Source organism: Nelumbo lutea, chromosome 4 (assembly GCF_056320005.1).
Source record: "Nelumbo lutea isolate HS-2025 chromosome 4, American lotus-T2T, whole genome shotgun sequence".
Taxonomy (NCBI): Eukaryota; Viridiplantae; Streptophyta; class Magnoliopsida; order Proteales; family Nelumbonaceae; genus Nelumbo; species Nelumbo lutea.
In genome coordinates this window covers 14,077,027-14,099,844 of record NC_142687.1, presented here as the reverse complement: position 1 = coordinate 14,099,844, position 22,818 = coordinate 14,077,027, and the positions used below count along the sequence as shown (strand labels likewise).

The window sequence follows — 22,818 nt, the reverse complement described above, 5'->3', positions numbered from 1 at the left end:
ACAGGGAACAGTTAGTTTGGACCATGTATAATTATGGAGAGACGCCATAGGAAAACACGCTTGGACCATTTGACATGCAGATTGGAGTATTTGCACTCTTCCCAAACTATTTGCTCCTATAGGTACTCAATACAGTGAATTAAAATCTTATTTTCTTTTGCGAGGAAAAAAAGATGCTAATTGCCACATTGGGTTGAATATATGTTAAATTTTGAATGGGTCTAACTTCTAACCCCAGAGTAATTGAAATTCTTCAATAATTGAACAAAACCAACTCGTATCTTCGGGAGTCCGCTTTGGTTCATAGGTCCATGTGAATGTTTCCTCTAACTTCTAACCACCGATAAGATGATTGCCTTCATGCATTAAAATAAAAATGTCACACTTAGTATAAAGGTCTGCCCGCCTTGTTCTATGCTCCATTATTTTAAATAAAAGAAGAGAAAAACAAAAACTAAAAAAAAGCAAACGACGATTCCAAGTTATCTTTTAAAACTAATTTTAAATTAAAACAATATAATTTTATATGGTATTACACCGGCTTGGCTGCTGGTTAGGCCAAATGGTTCGATTGTTGGATCCAATCCGACATCGACGTTGGCGACATCGATTTCTTTTGAGTATCAACTATCAAGTGTCAAGTGAAGAGATCAGACCAGGAGGCATATTATTGAACCTTGATTCTTGACCTCTATCTTGGGAGTTCACATCTGTGCTTCACAGAGGATACCCCACAAATGCCCCATAGCATATCCCAACTGTGTATGTAGGGCATTTGCGGGGTGTACTCTCTTGGGCCCTATTTTGATCCACAATGCGGTCGCGCCTCTTGATGGGTGCCACGTGTCAAGTTGAGCAATCATTTTCAAGGATCTAATAACTGTTGCTTGAGATGGGAAAAAGCATGTCGACTGCATGTACAGCGTTAACTCATTCGATTGTTGAAACTTGGAAGCCCATCGAAAGTTTTCACGAGTCATGACAAGCCACACTACCAACTAAAACTGAACCGGCGGGACGATCATATCGTCCCTACATGGCGGTCAGCTGGCTACCTTCCCATCGCAGAAGACGGAACTCACAGAAGTTGTTTAACCTTTGAAATTACTAAAACGGACTTTGAGCGATTCCGTTATTTCCTCTGTCTTCTGTTGGTTGGGAAATGTCAAAAACACCCTCAGATTTTGTCACACCAGTGACCAGACCACCGAGGTTTCTTTCTCCTATTTTCGCCGTTTCGCGTTGACGACAGGCTTCGGGTTTCGAATGGAGACGAGAGAATTCAAGTAGAAAGTAGAAACGAGAGCCTAAGCTCCGTACGTAGTACGTACATGAAATGTCGCTACGCACACATGAAGATTCAAGGAACAACGGAGTCCAACGTCAGTCAACGTGGCATTCATGCAAGGCCAAAATCCTAAAAACCCCATCGGGTTTCTGCTAAAACTACAATTTTGATGAGATCTAATGAACGGTGAAGATCACAGAATAGTTTCAAAACAAAACGACGTTGGTAGCACGGAATGAATCCTCAGTTTCTCCTGGCGGAGTGGCGGGGATCTCTTCTTTTTAACAGTTATATAGATTGGGCATTGGGATTTGGGCGCCAAAGTCATTTCCCGAAGACGAGGAACTGGAACGAGTCAGGTGGTTGGTAGTCCATACAGCCGCAACCACAGCCGTCGATTAAAGAAAATCACAAAAGCTGAGATATTTGTTGATGTTTAATTTTTCCTTTTTTTTTTTTTTAAAGATTAAAGAAAAGCTTCGATCTACGCCTTTCAAAGAAGACGTGCGGCGTATTGGATGATTGGATCCACATCAACATCACAATGAAAGATTCAAGAATAATAACAATTTCTTATGGCGCGATCTTGTAGTTGTATACAGAGGAACTGTTATATATATATATAAAAGCCAAACCTCACCGTCTTACCGATGCTGTGATCTCATTTGTCGCTTGATGTGGTAAAAACGTAATATCAGTGGCAATAAGGGTTAATCGGGTAATTGCAACTGAAATTTCAGTTCATAACAGACAGCAGCTGCAAGGAAAGGGGAAAACAACCGTCCTTCCACAGCCATCAAACTGGTCTAAACCGAAAACGCCCCATCACTGATGGAGGAAGCCGAGGTAAAAAACCTAACCACCAAACATCCATCTCAACCACCATCGCCACCACCACCGCCGCCGCAAGCCCGCAGCACTACCACAATTGTTATTATTCTGTATCTGTATTCGAAAATTTTGTTTCTTTTCTTCTTTTAGTTTCTCCATTCAACCGTTTTTGGGACTGTTTTCATTTTCACTAATGAGGGTTCCTTTCCATCGGGGTTTGTTCTAGACATACTTGTGCTCTGGTTGTTACTCACCATCTGGTATTTGGTTGCAGAAAATGGCAGCCTTGAAGAAGGCTTACGCGGATATAATCCTCAATACGGCCAAGGAGGCGGCCGCTCGGATTATAGTATCTGAGCGTAAGGCCCTTCAGTTCCAGCAGGACCTCTTTGTCGCCAAGGAAGAGGCGCTTAATATGCTACTTCGCCTTAAACAACTCATGGATTCTAAGGTAATTTGTTTCTCATCTTTTCTTTGGTCGTTGGTTGTGGTTCTCGGTCTTCTTTGTGGGTATAAGGACGTATTATGCGAAGTTGATTTATTTTACAGCATTATTTAGTTTGATACATGGTACTGGTGTGAAATGCTGTTTACTGACTTTTCTTTTCCTTCTGCGATTGGTGGAGTGTTTTCACTGCAATTTGTTGTCCAGATGAATTAGAAGTAGCTGATATTTCATTCGCATGAAATGAGAGCCTTTTTTGTCCATGTCTAGTTCTGATTTTATGTTCTAATACTTAGATTTGTGAAGAGGGTTTTACAAACTAACTGTTTGGTTTGGGAAGACCATTTTCTTAACAGTGTAATTATTGTTTTTGGGAATTTGGCACCACTTGCTTTTAGAAGGAAGGGAAATCTATTCAAACTGGATTCAAATTCTGTGATAGTATGATGCTATTTCAAGATTTCTTCTTTCATTGGAGTCAATAACTCAAAACTGGTGAATAACAGATAGTGATAGTTTACTTCTGAATGTGTCTTCTGGACTCCTGCAAGCCCAAAAGATGAAAAAGCTTTCATGTGATCCATGTATTTAGCAATAGAACATCAAAATTTGCATTGTAGGATTTTTGAAACAGGAATGAATTCCATACCTCTTCCTAAGAAATATAACATGAAGGTGTATAACCCTGGTGATTGTCATCTAATAAAGGATAAAACATGAAAACTCTAATGCAAATCAACATATTTATCTCCATTTGTAGTGAAGGAGCTAAATCTGTCATTTGAGATGGCATCTTATGAATTAACAGAACTCCAAAATCTTAGCTAGAAAAAGAAAACCTGACATTATTATGCCAGAAGCCCAGGATCCTGATCCAACATCCTATGGCTGGATCTAAGTGATATTCATAGAAAGATTCTAATTTAAACAATAGAAGAAAAAATTGGAAGAAATAAATCTTGTATAAGCAAACTTACCTTGATAAAGAGACCTTATGAGATCTAAACTTAGTTCCCAGAACTGTCTATTCCCACTCCTGATTCACATATGAAATGTGGATCAAAATCCTTTGGAGTGGAAATGCATATGAACCAGTTTGACAATAGTTGACTAATTTGTTGATACAATTCTAAGTGAAAAATTTAATGGCTTGGGAGCAAGCTCAGTCGTCCTTCAATTTAGCTGTGTAACTTGAGAGTACGACTTAGTACCTTGGTATTAAGGACATTTTACACTTATCTATATGGTATTTGTTACTATCATTTGCAATTTTGTGGTTTAGCTAATATCTATAACTTCATCTGTAATTATATATTTAATGGATTTTCCAATTCATGCTCATATTAAAGATGCAAATAGTCTTTATGTGGTCTTCTTTCTAGCCCTAGTTTTCTCAACATTTTTTTTTTTTTTATGTATCATATCTTTTAGATGTATTATACCCTGTATTCTGGAAGCCTGCAGGTGTTGGTTGATAATAGACCAAGTTTGGAAACTGTACCTAACCATTGCTTTTGATAATTTACATGACCATATTGTAGAGAGACTGGGCCGAATGGGCCCTATCCCATTACTATCTTCTTGATTAGTTCTTTCTTGTTATTTGTTCTTAATGGGCCTTTAATTCTTTTTATGTTTTCTAAGTATGCTGATGAGGTGGACGCCCACTTAAGGGCAGAATTGTAATTTATGTAAATCTTAGTAAGATTAATAACACAGTGGAGAAAGAGGAGATTATCAAACTCTTTCTTTCTCCCTTCTTCTCCATTATTCCTTCTTCTTCTTGTTGTCTTCTTCTTCTCTTCCTCTTCTGCTATAATCTGAAATATTTTTATGATTTTTTATTGGTCTGAATCACATCTCATACAATGTTGATGACCTTTTTTGGTCTTGTTACAACTCGTAAGATAAACCCGAGTAAGATATACGACTTACACAAACTTATAAAAAAAAGACATAAGACCTCTACAACTTTTGATTTTTGTATTTTGTAGTTAGTACAGGATTAGAGTCAATATGTTTCTGGTCAGTAGGATATTAAATGAAGTGGAGATATTGTTATAGAATTGGAAATTGATAGGCTGGATTGCTTATTAAATAGCTTGTGAATTTTTTGATTATTATTCCCTTTTTCAATGCTTGTCTCACATTGCAAGAATATGGTAGAAAATTTGAGAACATACTAGTGGTTGAACATAATACGGGTAGACTATGATGCATAAAATCACACTGATTCTTTCTAAATTGTCCTATATTCTGTTTTTTTTTTTTTTTTTTTTCATTTTAGAGGAACTCTTAACAAAATTTGGTTGTTATTCCAGGGCTTCCTTGAAAGCATTAGTGTTTATGTAAATATGTAATGTATCTTCTAGATGCTTAGGTAACATTTGGTAATGCTACATATAAATTTATCTGGTGTGTTTCTGTTTTCTATTCCTGGGAATGAAAAAACACAAAAAACATTTTTTGAGATGTGATGTAATAACACCTTATTTGCTTTCTAGGAACTTGGGTATGTGTTTGTTAGAATTCATTTTCTTAAAGAATGGATTTCAGTTATACTGCTGAAGCATTCTGCAAGTAGAATTCCCTGTTAATCATTTGGTCAGAGGAAATTTACATGATGCATTGAACATACAGACTTCATGGTTTTGTTTAGAGCCCTTTTAAAGGTTAGGACTGACAGGTCTAATGATGCATTATCTATGTATCTGTGCGACGGTTTCCAGAATTATTTAGCATGGTTTTCTGTTTATTTATTTATTTTTTAAATTCAGAACATTATTAGCATCTTATAATGTCAACTTTGATTAGTGATAAAGAATGGATATCCTCACTCCTCCCAGTGTTGCCCTGACCTTTTCTTTATGAGTATGTTTGACACTTTGAGGGTGGTTGTTATAATGGGGCTTGCTAGTCATCATCCTGGTTGAATCATTTGGAATTTGGTCCGAACAAACTTTCAAATTAGATTGAGATTTGACATGCCTTGGGAGATATGTTGGTTTTTAACCATTTGGCATAGGAGGTTGCTAAGCATCTTGTAGTTACATCGTTCTTTTTCATTAATCAAAAAAAAAAAAAAGAAATTGAATTGTACTCAACAGGGCACTTATTTGAGGAGAATGCCCCAGTTGTGTCCTGTTCTTGTGCCCACACGTTCACAAGGAATCTGTTTACCCTTGCAAAAAATTCTTTGATTTTCTGCCTCTCATGCTTGTGTTGTCTTTTTCCTGTTAGTACGTTAGAAATCTTTTAGAGTGAAGTGTTTCTTTGTTATTCTCATTTATTTCTTGCACCAATGTAATAATTAGTTGGCTATTATAGATGTTAATTCTTGTTAGAATTAGTTGACAGGGGCATACTTGTCTTTTCTCTTGTTATTTTTCTCTCTTATATGTGTTGTAACTTATCTAGGGGCATTGTTATCATTTCAGCAACCAGTAAAATGTTAATAAAAGCTGGGTTGACAGTAAGGATAGTTAAGTTCGACTTGTCCTTGCTTGTCTTCCCTCTTTTCTTCCCTTCCTCTTCTCTATCTCTTCCCTTCCTTCTTTTTCACATTTTCTTTCACTTTACTTCTGTTAATTGAAGGTGGAACAATTCTAAACTAGATCTTTTCTGTTTTTACATTTTATATATTTCTAATATCAGTTTTAAATGAATACATTGTGTATCGTGAAGAGAATAATCTTTTGCCAAATTTATGTAGATGGTAAACTAGGTGAAAGAAAAAATAATAAATAAATAAATTAATGAGGGATTTTATTACTGATTTACATATTTTTACTTGAGGTGGAGAATTTGAAAGGTGATATAAGATTACTTCATACCACTGTGTGGCAATTTAGTTGCTGTTGTTGAGTAAATGAAGCAGTAGGAAGATAGGAGGTATAAGCAAGAAGAAAAGCTGAGAGAGGCATTTTCTAAAAGCAGTTGAATCCCCCCCTGCAGGTAGGAGGGGTTGATTTCTATGGATGCTGATGGTTGGTTAGATGTATCTTTATCTCTCTCGTTTTTATAACTAATTAATAAAGTGGAACTACCAATTGAAAATTCTTTATCTCCCTCGGTACAAGATTGATGAAGCTTCTTCATAAAGCTATCTTTGTTAAAGAAATGATCAAGGGGAAGGGCATTTTAGTTTTTTGATCCATCAGTGAACCATATCTCATTATTCTATAGCATGGCGTCACTTGCTATTAGCTTATTTTAATGCTAGAACATACTGTGAACATTCTTTATCTCTCTCTACAATCCCTTGAAGATGGATGAAGTAGCTTCATGATTGTGTTTTCTTGACATTAGCTTTTGCACTCTGTGTGTGTTCTTTTAGATGATTAGCAATTGGTGTCGGTATCCTGCACTGCCATAGGTTCATAGCATCAGTGTGGAATTGGAAAATTGTTGAACTTGGCAATCACGGTGTTATCAGTTGTTGGTTCGGCTGTTTTAGTGTTTATGTTAGTCATATTTGTGTCTTAAGTTCTTAGTTATTGGGCCTAAACTTGTTTAATGTTTTATTTGTTTTATTTGTTTAGGTGTCCCATCACTAATCAGGGGCATTCTAGTCCATTCATGTAACATTATTTTATAATCATCTATATAAGATTGTAGGGCCGGCTGAAGTAGGTATGCCGCCTTTCTCAAATCTTCTTCTCTTCTTCTTCTTCTTCGGCTGCTGTGTTCCAGCAAACATGGTATCAGAGCACTAATTCGTCTGTCTGGTTACAGCCACCACTTTTCTTTGTTCTTCTCTATTCTTTTTTTCCTCTCTCTCTCTCTCTCTTCTATCTTGGTCGCTGTGAAGAAACCCTAGGGCTGACCGTAGAACATAGCAAGGTTTGTATCTAGGGTTTCCCTTGGTTGTAGGGCCCAAGGGGAGTTTGTTCCAGAAACCGATGCCCTACTAGACACCTTGCAGCAGGTAGTAGCCATTCGACTGCTAAGAGAGATCTGTGTGGAACAGATCTAGGTGGAAGGATTGACTTCGACAGTCCTAGTACAGATCGTAAGGGTGATCCTAGTCTACGACAGTAGAAGTCAAAGCCCAGTCTAGTCCAGAAGAGTTCAACACAGTACAGAGGCGGATTGTTCTTGGTTTTAGACCTGTTACAAGGGGTTCTCAGACCTGCAACATCTTCGGTAAGTCTGAAATAGTGTTCTTTGTACTGAGTTTTCAATTGTGATCACTGTAAGAGGAAGGAGATGTCTTCAATATCGGGAGAAGTGTCTTCTAGGGATAATAGAACTGGTGGGAGGTCTCCTAATCTGGAAAATCCAAATCTGCACAGCTTGCAGATCACTAGTGTATTGTTGGATGAATATAACTTCAGAGAATGGTCTGTTTCATCCATGCTCTTCATTACTTCCCGGGAACTTACGGGTTATTTAGATGGACAGAAGAAGGAACCCGCAGTGGGTAGTGCTGAGTATGTAGTATGGCGTAAGGAAAATGCTATTGTTATGTCCTGGCTTCTTGCTTCGATGACTCCAAGAGTGGCCAGGACTGTTCAACACTTTCCTACTGCTGCTAAGATTTGGGAGAAAGTCTCTAAAACTTATGGACAGAGAAAGAACAATGCTAGAATTTATAGGCTGAACCAAGACATTGCTGCATTGAGACAAGGAGATATGACGGTTGCAACGTATTTTGCAACCCTAGGACTATGGGAAGAACTTAATCATCATCTTATTCTTGATTGGGAGAATGCAAAAGACAAGGAGAGGCATGACAAACAGATTGAAGAGGGTAGAGCCTTTAAGTTCTTGGCTGGTTTAGACCCAATGTATGAGAGCATAAGGTCTCAAATTCTGGGAAGGGATGAAATGCCAAATTTACACCATGTCTATTATCTAGTAAGGAATGAAGAGGTTATGAGGAAAGAGATGCAAGTTGACACTCAAATACAACCAGTTGAACAGCCTGTTGAACATTCAACCCTGATTTCTTCAAACCAAAAGGGGATCAAGCATTTAGACAAGAGGCATCTTAAGTGCTCTCATTGTGGTGGTGAAAGGCATGTAAAAGAGACTTGTTGGGTTCTTTATCCTCATCTGAAACCAGCTGCGTTAAGGAAAGACAAGAAGTCCTAGAAGAATCAAACAGCAAGTGGGAACCATGTTACTAGTCACAGTGGTGATAGCTCGAAGAACACATCTACAGGTGCATCTTCTCCCATGGGACAAACTGCTAATTCCTCCACATCCGGGTCTTTGGGTTTCACTGATGATGAGGTAGAGGTCCTTAGTTGGGCCCTAACCCGTCTAAGGACTAATTCCCTTGCTTCCACCTCTCTTGCCAGATCAGGTATTGTCTCTGTTTATAGCACAACTAGTTCTATAGACTTTACTTATTGGATTATTGATTCCGGTGCAACTGACCACATGACACACATGTCCTCTTTATTTTCTTCTTACCAATTGATGTCCGACCAAGATAAGATGAGAGTTGCTGACGGTTCCCTCTCCACCATCTCTAGGAAGGGGGGGGGGTTGACCTAAGCGAGAACATCTCTCTTGAACCTGTTCTACATGTTCCAAATCTTACTTCCAATCTCTTATCTGTTTCTAAGCTTACCAAGAATTTAAACTGTAGCGTAACTTTCTTCCTACTCATTGTATCTTTCAGGACAGATTGACGAAGAGAACGATTGGGAGCGGTCATGAGTGTGGAGGTCTCTACTATTTTGATGTAGACATAAGTTCGACCTTACAATCATTTGCTACTAGTAGTCAGAATAATGAGGAGTCAATAGTTAGGTTACACTTGTGGCATGCTAGGCTAGATCATTTACCTTTTTCACCATTGCAAGGGCTGTTTCCTGAATTATTCAAGGGTATTTCGAGTCAAAGTTTAGTTTGCGAAGTCTGTTAGTTGTCAAAATAATGTAGAACTCTTTATCCAATTTCTAGTAATGAAATTCAAGCTCATTTTGATTTGGTCCATTCTGATGTTTGGGGCCATTCACCTCTTGTTTCTGTGGATAGCTTTCGTTACTTTATCAGTTTTATTGATCACTACTCACGATGCACATGGATCTACTTGTTAAAAGGACGTGATGAAGTGCCACGGATAACCATGGCATTTTGTAAAATGATTGAAACTCAATTTGACAAGAAGATTAAGCAATTCCGTTCAAACAATGTTGCTGAATATTTTGAAAGATCCTTGAACCTGTTCATGGAAGATGCTGGCATGCTACATTAGTCATTTTGTGCTAGTACCCCTCAACAGAATGGGGTTGCTGAGCACAAAAATAGAAACTTATTGGAGACCGCTCGAGCTTTATTATTTCAGCACAGGGTTCCCAAGCACTACTGGTCTCAACCAGTCCTTACTGCATCATATCTGATAAGTCGAATGCCATCCAAGGTGTTGGGTATGAAAACTCTTTTCTCTGTCCTTTGCCCTAATCTTCCAGACTTTCCTCTTCCACCTAGAGTCTTTGGTTGCGTATGTTTTATACATGTAAAGGATTCAAAGAAAACCAAGTTGGATCCTAGGGCTACGAAAGGAATCTTTCTTGGGTACTCTCCTACACAGAAAGGTTACAAGTGTTATGATCCCGTCACCAAGAAGAAATACGTCACAAAAGATGTGGTATTTTTTGAGTCTAACTCCTATTTTCATTCTTCTTAGAATCCTCTTTAGGGGGAGACTAGTGGGATGGAAGAGGGTTCTTCTTCCCCCTCCTTTTTTGTGCTTCTTTCTGCCTCGGGCCTTCTATCTTCTCCTCCTGATCCTCCCAGTTGTAACATCCCGGGTGAACCTAGCGAGGCTCCCATTGCACCTATTACCACTCTTGTTGCTGCAAATGTAAGTGAGGACACCAGTAAGCAACAAAAAGATATAAGGATCACCTACAACAGAAGGAAAAAAGACCCTCTAACTCGTAGTAGCAATCAATCGGACTCGGATCAATCTGCCTCAACAACTCTAGGTAATCCTATCACTCATACTTCTTATTTGGATCTTGTTGACAGTTGTTTGTGTACTCAGGTTTAGTACCACAAGGGTACTATTGTAATTTCTCTCCTGTTTATATTGTACGACTGGGCCAGTATAAATAATAATTCTTTCACTCGCCCCCAGCATTCTGGAGGGCTTTCAGTCCACTCGATTCACCTTTCTTCTCTCTTCTCCTCTCCTCTCTTCTCTTGCTCTTGCTCAGCATGGTATCAGAGCAAGTCGTCCAAGCCTGAAGGGTGGTGTCAAGCAAACTGCTATTGCATCTAGTTCGACCCAGAAGTTATAGTGACCTTTCATCTACCAAAGCTGTCTCCAATTGAACTCCTAATCTGGTGTAATCAGTTCGGCCCAGAAGTTACTGAGTCTTTTCATCTTCCAGTCCAGAAGTTGCACCTCTTGTCTGCTTGACTGTAGAGAGACTATTGTTTGAGGTTCATAGTGGGAGTTCTGGTTTTCAGAGAGACTATCATCTGGAATTAAAAGAGGTATTGGTCATCTTCTGTTCGACTGCCTATTGTTTGAGGTTCGTAGGAGTTTTGGTTTACAGGGAGACTATCATTTGAAACTAAAGGAGGTACTATCATCATTGTCTATTCGGCTGCCTATTGTTTGATGAACTGTTCGGCTGCCCTACTGTTGAGTGACTGTATTCCTTAACAAAGTAACTGTATTCAACTCTTTTTTTTTTGGTATTGTGGACTGGTGATTGTCTGTTCAGCCGATTGATTGTCTGCTCAATATTAATCTTATTGATTGATTGTTCGGCTACCCTGTTGATCTCCTCGACTGGTTGGCTATCAAGCCTATTGATTAGGTCATTCAGACCTAGTGAGTGTTCAAACTTGTTTCAGTGAAACCGTAGGTCAGAAGGACCTGTTTCAGTACTGCAACAACAGTGTTCAGTTTTTTGTTTGTTCTCAGTGAAACTGTAAGTCAGAAGGACCTGTTCTTGTATTGCAACAACAGTGTTCTGTTTTTTGCTCTCAGTGAAACCGGAGGTTAGAAGGACCTATTTCTGCAATAGCCTTGCACGGCTGTACTCTTTTGGTTGCTGTTTCGTTTTATTCTGATATCATGGGCCGTGAAGATTCAGCCACATCTGGAGTTTCCTCAATGCTGAATGGAATGGGTGGGGGTGACCTATCATTTCCTATGGCTGTTGTCCCTCTTGATGGTTTAAATTACCTGGAGTGGTCAAGAGGGATCAAATTATACATCACTGCAAAGGGGAAGATAGGCTATATTAATGGGAGGATAAAAGAACCATCCTCTAGGAGTGCTGAATATGATAGATGGAATCAGGAGAACAATATTGTTATGCCCTGGCTCTTGGTTTCCATGCAACCTCAAATAAGGAAGAATTTCAACTGCAGGCAGCATCTTCTACTTGTAGACAGGGGGGGAGGTGTTTATCGGTTCATTACTCTGACTTAACATTTGTCTGGAAGGAGTTGGATCACTACTAGAGTGTGGATTGAAAGTGTGATGAGGATGCTAAGAAGTACAGACAGCTTGTCTCCCAACAAAGGGTGTTTGCATTCTTACATGGTCTGAATCCTATGTATGAATCTATCAGGGTTCAGATTCTCAGTTCTAAGGATCTCCCATCTGTTTAGGAAGTCTATGCTCTTGTATAGTCTGAAGAAAGCAGGAGAAATTTGATGAACAGCCCTGGTGGGGATGCTGTTGTGTTGGTTGCAAAAGGGGGTGTCTCTACTGGTGTGGGATCTTCTTCCCGGAAAGGATATCTCCAGAAAAAAACAGAAGATAAGGAAAAATTGTGGTGCACTCATTGCCAGAAACCCCGACACACCAAAGATACCTGTTGGGATCTTCATGGGAAATCAAAATGGGCTCAAGATCTGACTAAGAAGCAAGGTTTAGAGGTGAATAAAAAGTCCGGACAACAAGGTACAAAGAAACATCACATAGCCAACATGGCTACTTGGGAGAATCAACCCCCCATTTCTACTGTGACTCAGACACATCTCACTGGACCTGACCCGAGGGAGGACATTATGAATTCCTTCCGTGACCATTTAGAGCTCTATGGTAGAGCAATTCGTCAGATGGATGCTCCTCCCTCAACCTCATTTGTATCTACGTCAGGTAACCCTGTCACTGCTTTCTATGTTGCTTCTCACACCCCTGACTCTCCATGGATCATTGATTCTGGAGCGTCAAAACATGACTGGTACGTCCTCTTACTTTCAAACCTATCACCCTCTTTCTGGAAGAGACAATGTGAGACTAGCCGATGGATCATACACTTCCATAGCTGGTCAAGGAACTCTCTCTCTTCCTCTTGGTCTTACCCTTTCTGATGTCCTTCATGTTCCAAAATTTCCCATTGATTTGTTCTTTGTTAGTAGTGTTACTAATTCCTTGAATTGCTCAGTGACTTTTTTCCCTTCTCATTGTGTGATTTAGGATCTGGCCTCGGGGAGGACGATTGGTAGGGGTCGTATGGCTGATGGACTTTACATGTTGGAGAATAAGGATGGTCTTCATGTTACAGAGTCTATGAGTCAGACCTGTAAGAAAAAAGTCTATTTATGGCATTGTCGTCTTGGTCATTTGTCTTTTGAGTCTTTGAAAGTTGTATTCCCAGAACTGTTTAAGTCGATGTCTGTTTTTGATTTTTCTTGTCAAACGTGTCAGTTAAGTAAACATTGTAGAACTAATTTTCTTCAAAGAAATAGTAAATCTGAATCTCCTTTTCACATTGTTCATTCTGATGTATGGGGCCCTGTTACCTTACCATCTGAGAGTGGCTACAAGTATTTCATTACCCTCATTGATGATTATTCTAGATATACCCGATGCGAACCAGGGAAGAAGTACCAAAAATCATTCAAGATTTCTAGCGGATGGTCTTCACTCAATTTCAAATTGAAATCCAAAATTTTCAATCAGATAATTTAAAAGAATTTTTTCATAGTGATCTCATGGAGTTTTTTGCTTCGCGTGGTTCCCTTCACCGTAGTTCTTGTGCTCGCACGCCACAACAAAATGGTGTGGTCGAACGGAAGAACTGACATCTCCTTGAAGTGGCTCGGGGTTTACTACTTCATATGAATGTTCCCAAACGTTTTTGGCTTGAAGCCGTTCTTTGTTCCACCTACCTTATAAGCCGCATGCCCTCTCGTCGGTTATAGTACAAAGCCCACATCAACTTCTCTTTCCTAATTCCTCCGTGTGTCTTTGGTTGCCAGTGTTTTGTACAAAATCAGTCTCCCACCCATGGAAAATTGGATTCTCATGCTATCTCTTGCATATTTCTTGGTTACTCCTTTACTCAAAAGGGATACCGTTGTTTTGATCTTGTTTCTCGAAAATTCTATGTCTCCGTGGATGTTTCTTTCTTTGAAGATGAGCATTTCTTTCCTGTTTCTCCTCAGGGGGAGTGTAGGCATGATGAGAAATTGGTTCAGCTTCCTTCTCTTCCTGACCCTCCGCCTTTTTGTGTTTTTTCTCGTCGTTGCAAAGGCCAACCAAATTCAAGAGTTATAGAGAATCCGGAAGCTGTACCTCCAGTGCCATTGGACTCCTCGGGGGAGGATCATACTCACTTAGGTATTTTGGCTCCCAATGATGCCCTTGAATCTATTGAAAATGATTCCTCTACTGCTAATGATTTTGATCATCCTATTGCTCACAGGAAGGGTGTTAGATTGTGCACCACTAAACATCCCATTTCCAATTTTGTCTCCTATGAGAACATTTCATCCTCATTCCGTGCTTTCCTTACCTCTATTGACAGTGTTCCTATCCCCAATAATGTGGCAGAAGCTCTTTCAGTTCCTGAATGGACAAATGCCATGAAGGAAGAAATTAATACCCTTCACAAAAATGGCACATGGGAACTTGTTGATCTTCCTAAGGGAAATGTTTCAGTTGGATGTAAATGGGTGTTCACAGTCAAGCATAAGGCTGATGGAACAGTGGAAAGGTATAAAGCTTGCTTAGTGGCAAAGGGATTTACTCAAGTGTATGGAGTTGATTATGCAAAAACTTTTGCCCCCGTTGCCAAGATGAACTCCATTAGAGTCATTATCTCTCTTGCGGCTAATCTGGATTGGGTTTTACACCAGCTTGACATCAAGAATGCATTCTTGAATGGTGATCTTGAAGAGGAAGTGTACATGATTCAACCTTCTGGTTTTTTAACTCAAGGCAATGAACATAAAGTGTGCAAGTTGAAGAAGTCCTTATACGGGCTGAAACAATCACCAAGAGCTTGGTTCAGCAGATTCCATGTGGCAGTTCAACAGAAAGGATACAGGCAATGTCAATCAGATCATACGCTGTTTGTGAAAAGAGGAGAAGGTAAAATTGCTGCTCTAATTGTATATGTGGATGACATAATTGTTACTGGTGACTGGGAGGATGAAATTCAGAGATTGAAACTTTTTCTTGCCACTCAGTTTGAAGTGAAGGATTTAGGACCTGCCAGATATTCCTTGGCATTGAAGTTGCCCGATCAAAGAAGGGTATCTTCATTTCTCAAAGGAAATATGTCCTAGATTTACTTCAGGACACTGGGAAGATGGGGGCGAAGCCAGTTGACTCTCCCATTGACCCCAACCATAAATTAGGTGACAACTGTGGTGAACCTCTCAAGGATGTGAAACAGTTTCAGAGGCTTGTAGGGAGATTGTTATACCTTTCTATGATTCAACCAGACATTGCATATGCTGTTGGTGTCCTCAGTCAGTTCATGCATGCTCCTAGGTCTTCCCATCTTGAAGCAGCAGAGAGAATCCTCTGATATCTAAAGAAGTATCCGGGTACTGGCTTGTTATTTCAAAAGCACGAACATTTGAAAGTTGAAGTTTATACAGATGCAGATTGGGCTGGATCCCAAAGTGACAGAAAGTCTACTAGTGGCTACTGCACCTTTATAGGAGGGAACCTTGTTACATGGAGGAGTAAAAAGCAAAATGTGGTGGTTCGATCTAAAGAATTTGTTGAAGGCATGTGGATAAAGAATTTGTTGGGGGAGTTGGGTTTCCCAGTGGCCAAACCTATAACTCTATTTTGTGATAACAAAGCAGCTATAAGCATTGCTGCCAATCCGGTGCTACATGATAGAACAAAGCATATCGAAGTTGACAAGCATTTTATCAGAGAGAAAGTTATCACAGGCAAAGTGTGTACCCCCTTTGTCACTTCTAAGAACCAGCTTGCAGACATCTTTACAAAGGGTTTAAACATTTCCAGACATCATGATCTTTGTGACAAGTTGGGCATGATTGATATCTATGCTCCAACTTGAGGGGGAGTGTTGACAGTTGTTTGTGTACTCAGGTTTAGTACCACAAGGGTACTGTTGTAATTTCTCTCCTGTTTATATTGTATGACTGGGCCAGTATAAATAATAATTCTTTCACTCGCCCCCAGCATTCTGGAGGGCTTTCAGTCCACTCGACTCACCTCTCTTCTCTCTTCTCCTCTCCTCTCTTCTCTTGCTCTTGCTCAGCAGATCTCCCTATTGCTCTTTCACCCGACAAGATATTGCTTGTGTTATACTTGTTGTCAACTAGTTCATGCACTCTCCAAAGATTCCTCATATGAGAGCAGTGGAAAGAATTCTTAGGTACTCGAAGACTTGCCCAGGAAAAGGAATTTTGTTCAAAAAACACAGTAAAATTGAAATTGAAGCGTATACTGATGCAGATTGGGCTGGCTCTGTTGGAGATAGGAAGTCTACTTTTGGGTATTGCACGTTTGTTGGAGGAAATCTGGTTATATGGCGAAGTAAAAAGCAGAATGTGGTTGATAGATCAAGTGCAGAGGCTGAATATCGAGCTATGACTCATGGTGTTGCTGAACTACTGTGGCTTAGGACCCTTCTTGGTGAGCTCGGGATAAAGGTCGAGTGTCCTCTCAGGCTGTACTGTGACAACAAGGCTGCCATCAACATTGCAAATAACCCAGTGCAACATGATAGGATGAAGCACATTGAGATTGACCGACACTTCGTTAGAGAAATAATCATTTCAGGAGAACTCTGCATTCCTTATACTCCTTCCGAGATGCAGATTGCATATGTGTTAACTAAAGGACTAGCTTCAACGAAGTTCTCATACTTGGCAAGCTAAACATGATTGACATCCATGCTTAGCTTGAGGGGGAGTGTTGGTTCGGCTGTTTTGGTGTTTATGCTAGTCATATTTGTGTCTTAAGTTCTTAGGTATTGGGCCTAAACTTGTTTAGTGTTTTATTTGTTTTATTTGTCTAGGTGTCCCATCACTAATTAGGGGCATTCTAGTCCATTCATGTAACATTATTTTATAATCATCTATATAAGATTGCAGGGCCAGCTGAAGTAGGTATGCGCCTTTCTCAAATCTTCTTCTTCTTCTTCTTCTTCTTCGTCTGCTGTGTTCCAGCAAACAACAGTCATTGATAAGTTAGAATCTATACATATAGACATATGCATGTCAAGTGTATGATGCGCAACTAAACTGAAGTAAATATATGTTTACCCTTTTTTTTTGGTGTTGATTTTTGACACCATGAATGTGCTGATACCTTCAAAATTCTGCTATGCGTTGGTTCGTATTAGATCCTCTATCTGCTGTTGCCCATATTATTTTAACCTATTTTCTCTTCATTCCACAGATCTCATTCTGGTTTTATCTGGTATCAGTTAGTTTTTTCCAAAACTTTCTACTGCATTGGTGTCCATGTATCACACATGCTAAAAACATCTTATAGCTTTACATCAAAGGGTGGATGGATCCAGGAAATTCTTAAGGAAGATGAACTTATGGAGAGACATGTGAATTGCATGATGATAATCATGCTATAGGGAAGGATTAAGGAGGAATTCATTCAAAAGGTTTCATCTATCCTGAGCATTGCACAATTTGGTAGTTTTGGGATGAAGAAATTTGCAGAGCCGCCCTCCCCCAAAAGAACCCAAATTTATTGCTCTTCCACTATGGTTTATTATTCAATATTTTAAAACAGAAGTTTAACTTTCAACGAGGAAAATCACGAGTTTGACTGACTAGTCATGTGCCCAGATTAAGTTTAGTTTCACTCGTCCTGAGGCTTGAATTTATAATCCAAGTTTAACTTTCATTGAGTAAATTTACAGGTTTGTTTATGCAGTTTCAATCGCCCCTTTTCCCCTTAGATTTCATGCTTAATGGTCATGTTTAGCATTATAAGGACAGGTGGCCTAAATCAGCAAGGCAGTTCACATAATCTGATTCATTACTTCTGTTGGGAAGTTGCACAGATATCATTAATATTGTTTGCAATCACAACCCCTACTTTGTTGGTTGAATCTTATTGTTTTTGCTCATTGGCATCCATAGGATCTTACATAGAAAAGGCATGTTGATGTAGGTTATCTTGTTGAAATGACTTTGGTGCAGATCTGCAATTCAAACATAAGAAAGTAAACAGTTCCCACAAAACTTGGATTATGGCAGAGAAGATAGTCAAGCCATGGGGAAGTAGCTTATGTTTAAAAGTTTTTCATATGTTAAGACTCAATACACTCATCCCATGTTTTGAAATCCAGACTGAAAGTTGAACTGGAAGGGTGGCTGGTTCCCAATTTCCTCGTTTAATTGGTTTATCTGGTCTGAACTGCTAAAATCCCCGCACTGGAAATTGCAACCATGCCTAGTTTACTTCTCTGGTGCTTATGTTTAGTCCGATTCAGTTTTCAAAACATTGGACTGAACTCTAAAAACGACCATTAGCTGTCCAATAGGGAACCGTCTTCTGTTGACAGCACACCCTGGATATTCAGAAATGACAACAAGAAGATTAAAAGTCTATCCAAGGACATGCAGCTTTCAATTCAGTGGACCCATATAGCAGCAAATGGATTTTCAGACCAGCTAGCCAAAGAAGGGGTGAACAGGGATCGCTGTTTCTGGACTCAACTGTAAGAGTGAAAAATCAATTTAATAGCGGATACATCACATTGTAGTGGGGTAGCCGAGGCTACTCATAAACTGTAACCCCTGTAATTTCTTTTCATTAATGAAAGTTCTTTTTACTGAAAAAAAAAAACAAGGGTCGTCTTCCGTTATCATGTGAATGCCTACCTTTGGCCATCACAACCTTTTCTATAATATTCATCACCCCCTGGAAATACTTTATTACAATAAACTTTTCTGTAATCCATTTATTGTATTTATATATTTATATAGATTTATCTCATAAGTCATAACTAATTTATGAAAAAGGAAAAAGACATGGGAGAAAATGAAAGGGAAAACTCAATTCCAAGCTCTGCCTTTTGTATTGTTGCTCTTATTGTCATGATTTAATAAAGAACATAGACAGTAATTAATAAATACTGCATATTCATTACAGATTGCTGAAGCAGAAAAAACATCCTTGAATCAACGAAAAAGGATTGATGAGCTTGAGTTGCAGCTCCATCAAGCAGAAGATACAGTGAGGGATCTTAGAGCTGAGATGAAAAGAGTGCAAGATGAATTGCAGAAGGTGAAAAATAACCAACTGCAGCCACTAAGTGAAGAAGTCATTGAAAGGAATGCTGTTTCTCATGAAGATTTATCACAAAAGAAAAAATTAAGTACTTCAGATTCCATTTTATGCTCTCCTTTTGAACCAGGACTCCAATCTGCATCTACTAATGACACGAGGAGTACAACTCTGGGTCAGAGGAGCACAGATGAAAGGTGCTGTCTTGCATTAGAAAATGCAACAGCACATGCTGAACCATCTATTGATTCTCCTGTGGAGAAATTTTATGCTGGTAACCCTGATTTAGCTTCCATAATAATGAGAAGCAAAGAGCCTGAACTTTACAGAAATGGATGTACTCAGAGAATTCGCGCATTTGAAAGGAATCTACTTGATGGCAAATTGCCTCTTCCCAGGCAAAGAGATAATCAGTTCTCAGATATGAAGAATGAATTAATTGTCAGAGAAGATGGAAAGGTTGAAGAAACCTGTGTTGTAGCTTCACCCAAGGCTGAAAATATCATGGATAAGAACCCAACCGAGTCAGAACTTATACAGCATGATGGTAGCTTTGTTAAAGATGACATAAAGTTCTTTCATAGATTTAAGAGAAGAAGAAGAAAAGCTAGATACAGGAAGGGTACCTCATGCAAGTTTCTTTCTGATAAGGCCACAGAAGCTAGTGAACCATCATTGCTTTCTCATCCTGAAACTCACCCCTGTCCTGCCAATGCTAATGTTGAATCTGTTGAAGATCCATCAAAGGTGATTGAATGTGAGGACCAGAAGGATTTGGGCTCCCATATGGCTCCTACATCACCACCAAATACAACTGACATGGATCCTCAATCAGGATGTGTTGATATAACTGAAAGCCAACATGAGAATATTCAGAATGCTACAAACAAGGATAAGGAAATGGGTGAGACAGCATCAACAAGCCAGGGTAGCAAAGCTGCAGGTGTTTCAGGAGATCCAGCATGCAATTTAAACCTTGAGACTGCTGATATTCAGTTAACGAATTCTGATAGCAAAGATGGTAAAACCTTTGAAACCACTGGTGGAGCTCCTACTCAAGTGAAAGATGGGCTTCTGAAGTATACATTCCGGAGAAAGCGTAAAAAGGAATCCTTGATGAGCCATGACGAGAATGCCTCCCTTGAAAAGAAAAACACTTCCAAGAGGAGGGCAAGAGACAATCCAAGCAGTGCTCAAGAGCCGCAGAAGTCAAGCTTGATTATTGAGTCATCCAGAGACAGTAGGCGACTGGTGCAAGTTGCTCGTCAGGTTGGTGGATGGTCACATTCTCACGTCTGGCACATATTTCTTGATATGTGTTTGCAACTGAGTTTACTTGGTTGTTTCTTTTTTTTTTTTTCAATTTTTAAATCAGTGCAGGAATTTAAAATGCCTAGTAAGCACAACCCACTACTGATGGGGCTCCACTTATGAAGTCATCGTTATCCAAGCCTTATCCCAACTATACGGGGTTGGCTACATGAATCCTGTTTCACCATTCTTTTCTATACCCATTGTTAAAGTATGAGAGCTTAAATCATTTCTTACTTGGACCCATGTCCTATTTAGTCTATATTCCTATTCCCTTCTGGGCCCTTACAGGTGCTGTCAGATGGTCTTTTATGCATGTGACCAAACCATCTTAGTTTATTTTCTCTTATTTTATTTCCTGTTGGAGCTAATCTTAGGTTCCTTCAAATGACTTGATTTTTGACCCAATCCTTTCTAGTTTTTCCACTCATCCATCTTAGTGTACATATTTCTGCCACAGTCATTATTTGGAAGGCTCCAGCTTATGAAGTCGATGCTAAAAAATTGATTCAATTTGATGATCATGATTATTTGTTCTGTCAAATTTACTTCTTTTGAGCCATCACGAGAACATTATGTTGACAAGTCCAAACAAGTTGTAGTCTATATATAGCAGTGTGGTCCATAAGGATACAATAGAATTTTGTCTCAAAAAGGGCTAATTTCCTGGCATTTGGTTTAGCTCATTTCCTTGTCCATATCTGTGGAAATGAGCTATTTTGTCAGTTAAGTTGAAAGCTACATCAGGCAGCTTACAACTAAAGGCTAAAATCTCCTTTTGTAAAATGTAGGTTTAATGTTTTTTATTTGAAACCGACGATCCTATTCTACCACAGAAATCACATTAGAAATATTAGACTGACACTTCTCTCCTTATTAAATGTTAAAATCCATACTAACCATATTGAAATGTTGAAGTCATCCCACCTTCCATTATTGAAAACTTGTTCCTAATCTTTAAATAAAAAAAATGTTCACAAGGCTTGAGCTTGTTAACCAAAGGTAAGATATTTGTTAGCAATCCCATATGGAGTCTTAGTATTCCTAGTTGAGAGATGAGAACTCTTGAATGGTGGGGCAAATTGGACAGTAGAAATAATCCAACATATTTATATTTTTTAAACAGAAAAAGGGCTATTACTCAATGGGCCAAAAAATATGGTGGGCATTCCAAAATTATAAAAGGAAAAGTTCCTTGCACTGAATGGTTAGTCTTTTTTTTTTTTTTTTCCATACTAGACTGTTACAGTCATCTGATTTGGTCAATTTATGTATGACATACTCATATTTGTTTTCAATAGACTGAATGTTTATGTGATTTTGTGTTGGTTCATTTGGTTAATTTTCATGTTCTGTGCTGTGATGTGGTGCTTAATGAATAATCCTATGCTTGATATTGATAAATAGACTGGTTCCACTGCAGCTCATTTCTTTGTCTGAGAAAAGGTGGTGGTAGTTGGAGTTGGCTGTTCCTTGCATCCATTGATAAGGAGGTTGGGCCTTTGAGGAAACTGAATCCCATTGTGTTGAAGTTCTAAGTTAACTGCTTCAGAGAACACAATGACTATCATTTATCAAAAGAGAGCTTGGATTCCAGCAACAATGTATGTGCGTTACTTCCAATAAGTTATGATAATTTTAGCATTCTTTTTCTTTTTTCTTTTTTTTTTCTTTTTTTATGTTTCTAATTTCGTTTCTCTTCAATCATAGCGTGTCATTGTACAACTAAACTGTTTCTGATATCCTGATGCCATCTTTTATTAGCTACAAGTTTACTTTTAACTGTAATTTTTGTGTTGAGTATGGTGAATAATTTGAACTGATCAAAGCATTTAATATTGGTCGAAATAAGGGCTAGATCGTTATTTCCATAGTGTAGGTGAGTAGGTTTGCTGCTCAGAGGAAGAAATTTCATGGTTCAAGTTTGTTGTTCTTATTCATGGGCATCGTGGGACAAGTGGAGCTTTTAAGTTAAAAGGTGATGAAACATCAAGGAAATAAGAAACAAACTAGGAACTCCTTTTGGTCCAGCTTTTCTCAAATTCTCATGTCTTCATTCAGAAATCAATTCTTTTTGTTCCTCATCTTAGACTTAGACACTCGGTTGTTTACTGCCTTGGATCTCGCAGTTCTGTCCCCTTTCCAGCTGATTTTGTCTGTGGGCGAATTCTTGATCTACTGCAAACACAAACCTGTAGAACGAGTCTACTAACCAATTAGGAGTGAATACACCAGTGTTCTGTACACATGGCTTATGTAGGCCCATGTAGATCTATGTAACTGAACACTGGCGTGTTCACTTTGTGATTGATTATGTATGCTTGTGGGGTGTGTGTAGACCTGGCAATTGGGTTGGGTGGGTCAGGTTCGGATTGGGTCAAGACACTTGAGTTGATTTTGGGTTGGGTTATCAAATGCTAGACCCTAACGCTAAATGTTTGGGTTAGGGTTGACCCATGGGTCAATTCAGGTCATCCCAAAAAATAACTG

The 22,818-nt window shown here is 39.0% G+C and overlaps 1 protein-coding gene across 1 annotated transcript; it reads left to right on the top strand.

Moving 5' to 3' along the window:
- The first annotated feature begins 1,940 nt into the window (after positions 1-1,940).
- Positions 1,941-22,116, top strand: LOC148854068 (uncharacterized). Its single transcript, XM_088983357.1, has 4 exons — positions 1,941-2,134; positions 2,394-2,570; positions 18,883-20,286; positions 21,752-22,116. Exons 1-4 carry the CDS (start codon positions 2,120-2,122, stop codon positions 21,782-21,784), a joined length of 1,629 nt encoding a protein of 542 aa, XP_088839483.1. The 5' UTR covers positions 1,941-2,119; the 3' UTR covers positions 21,785-22,116.
- Positions 22,117-22,818: the final 702 nt, after the last annotated feature.

Bases quoted from the DNA above. Each gene is read 5' to 3' on its own strand.
- LOC148854068 (XM_088983357.1), top strand. The intron at 2,571-18,882 runs GTAATTTGTTTC...TATTCATTACAG, and splicing joins AACAACTCATGGATTCTAAG to ATTGCTGAAGCAGAAAAAAC. The intron at 20,287-21,751 runs GTTGGTGGATGG...GTTCCACTGCAG, and splicing joins TGGTGCAAGTTGCTCGTCAG to CTCATTTCTTTGTCTGAGAA.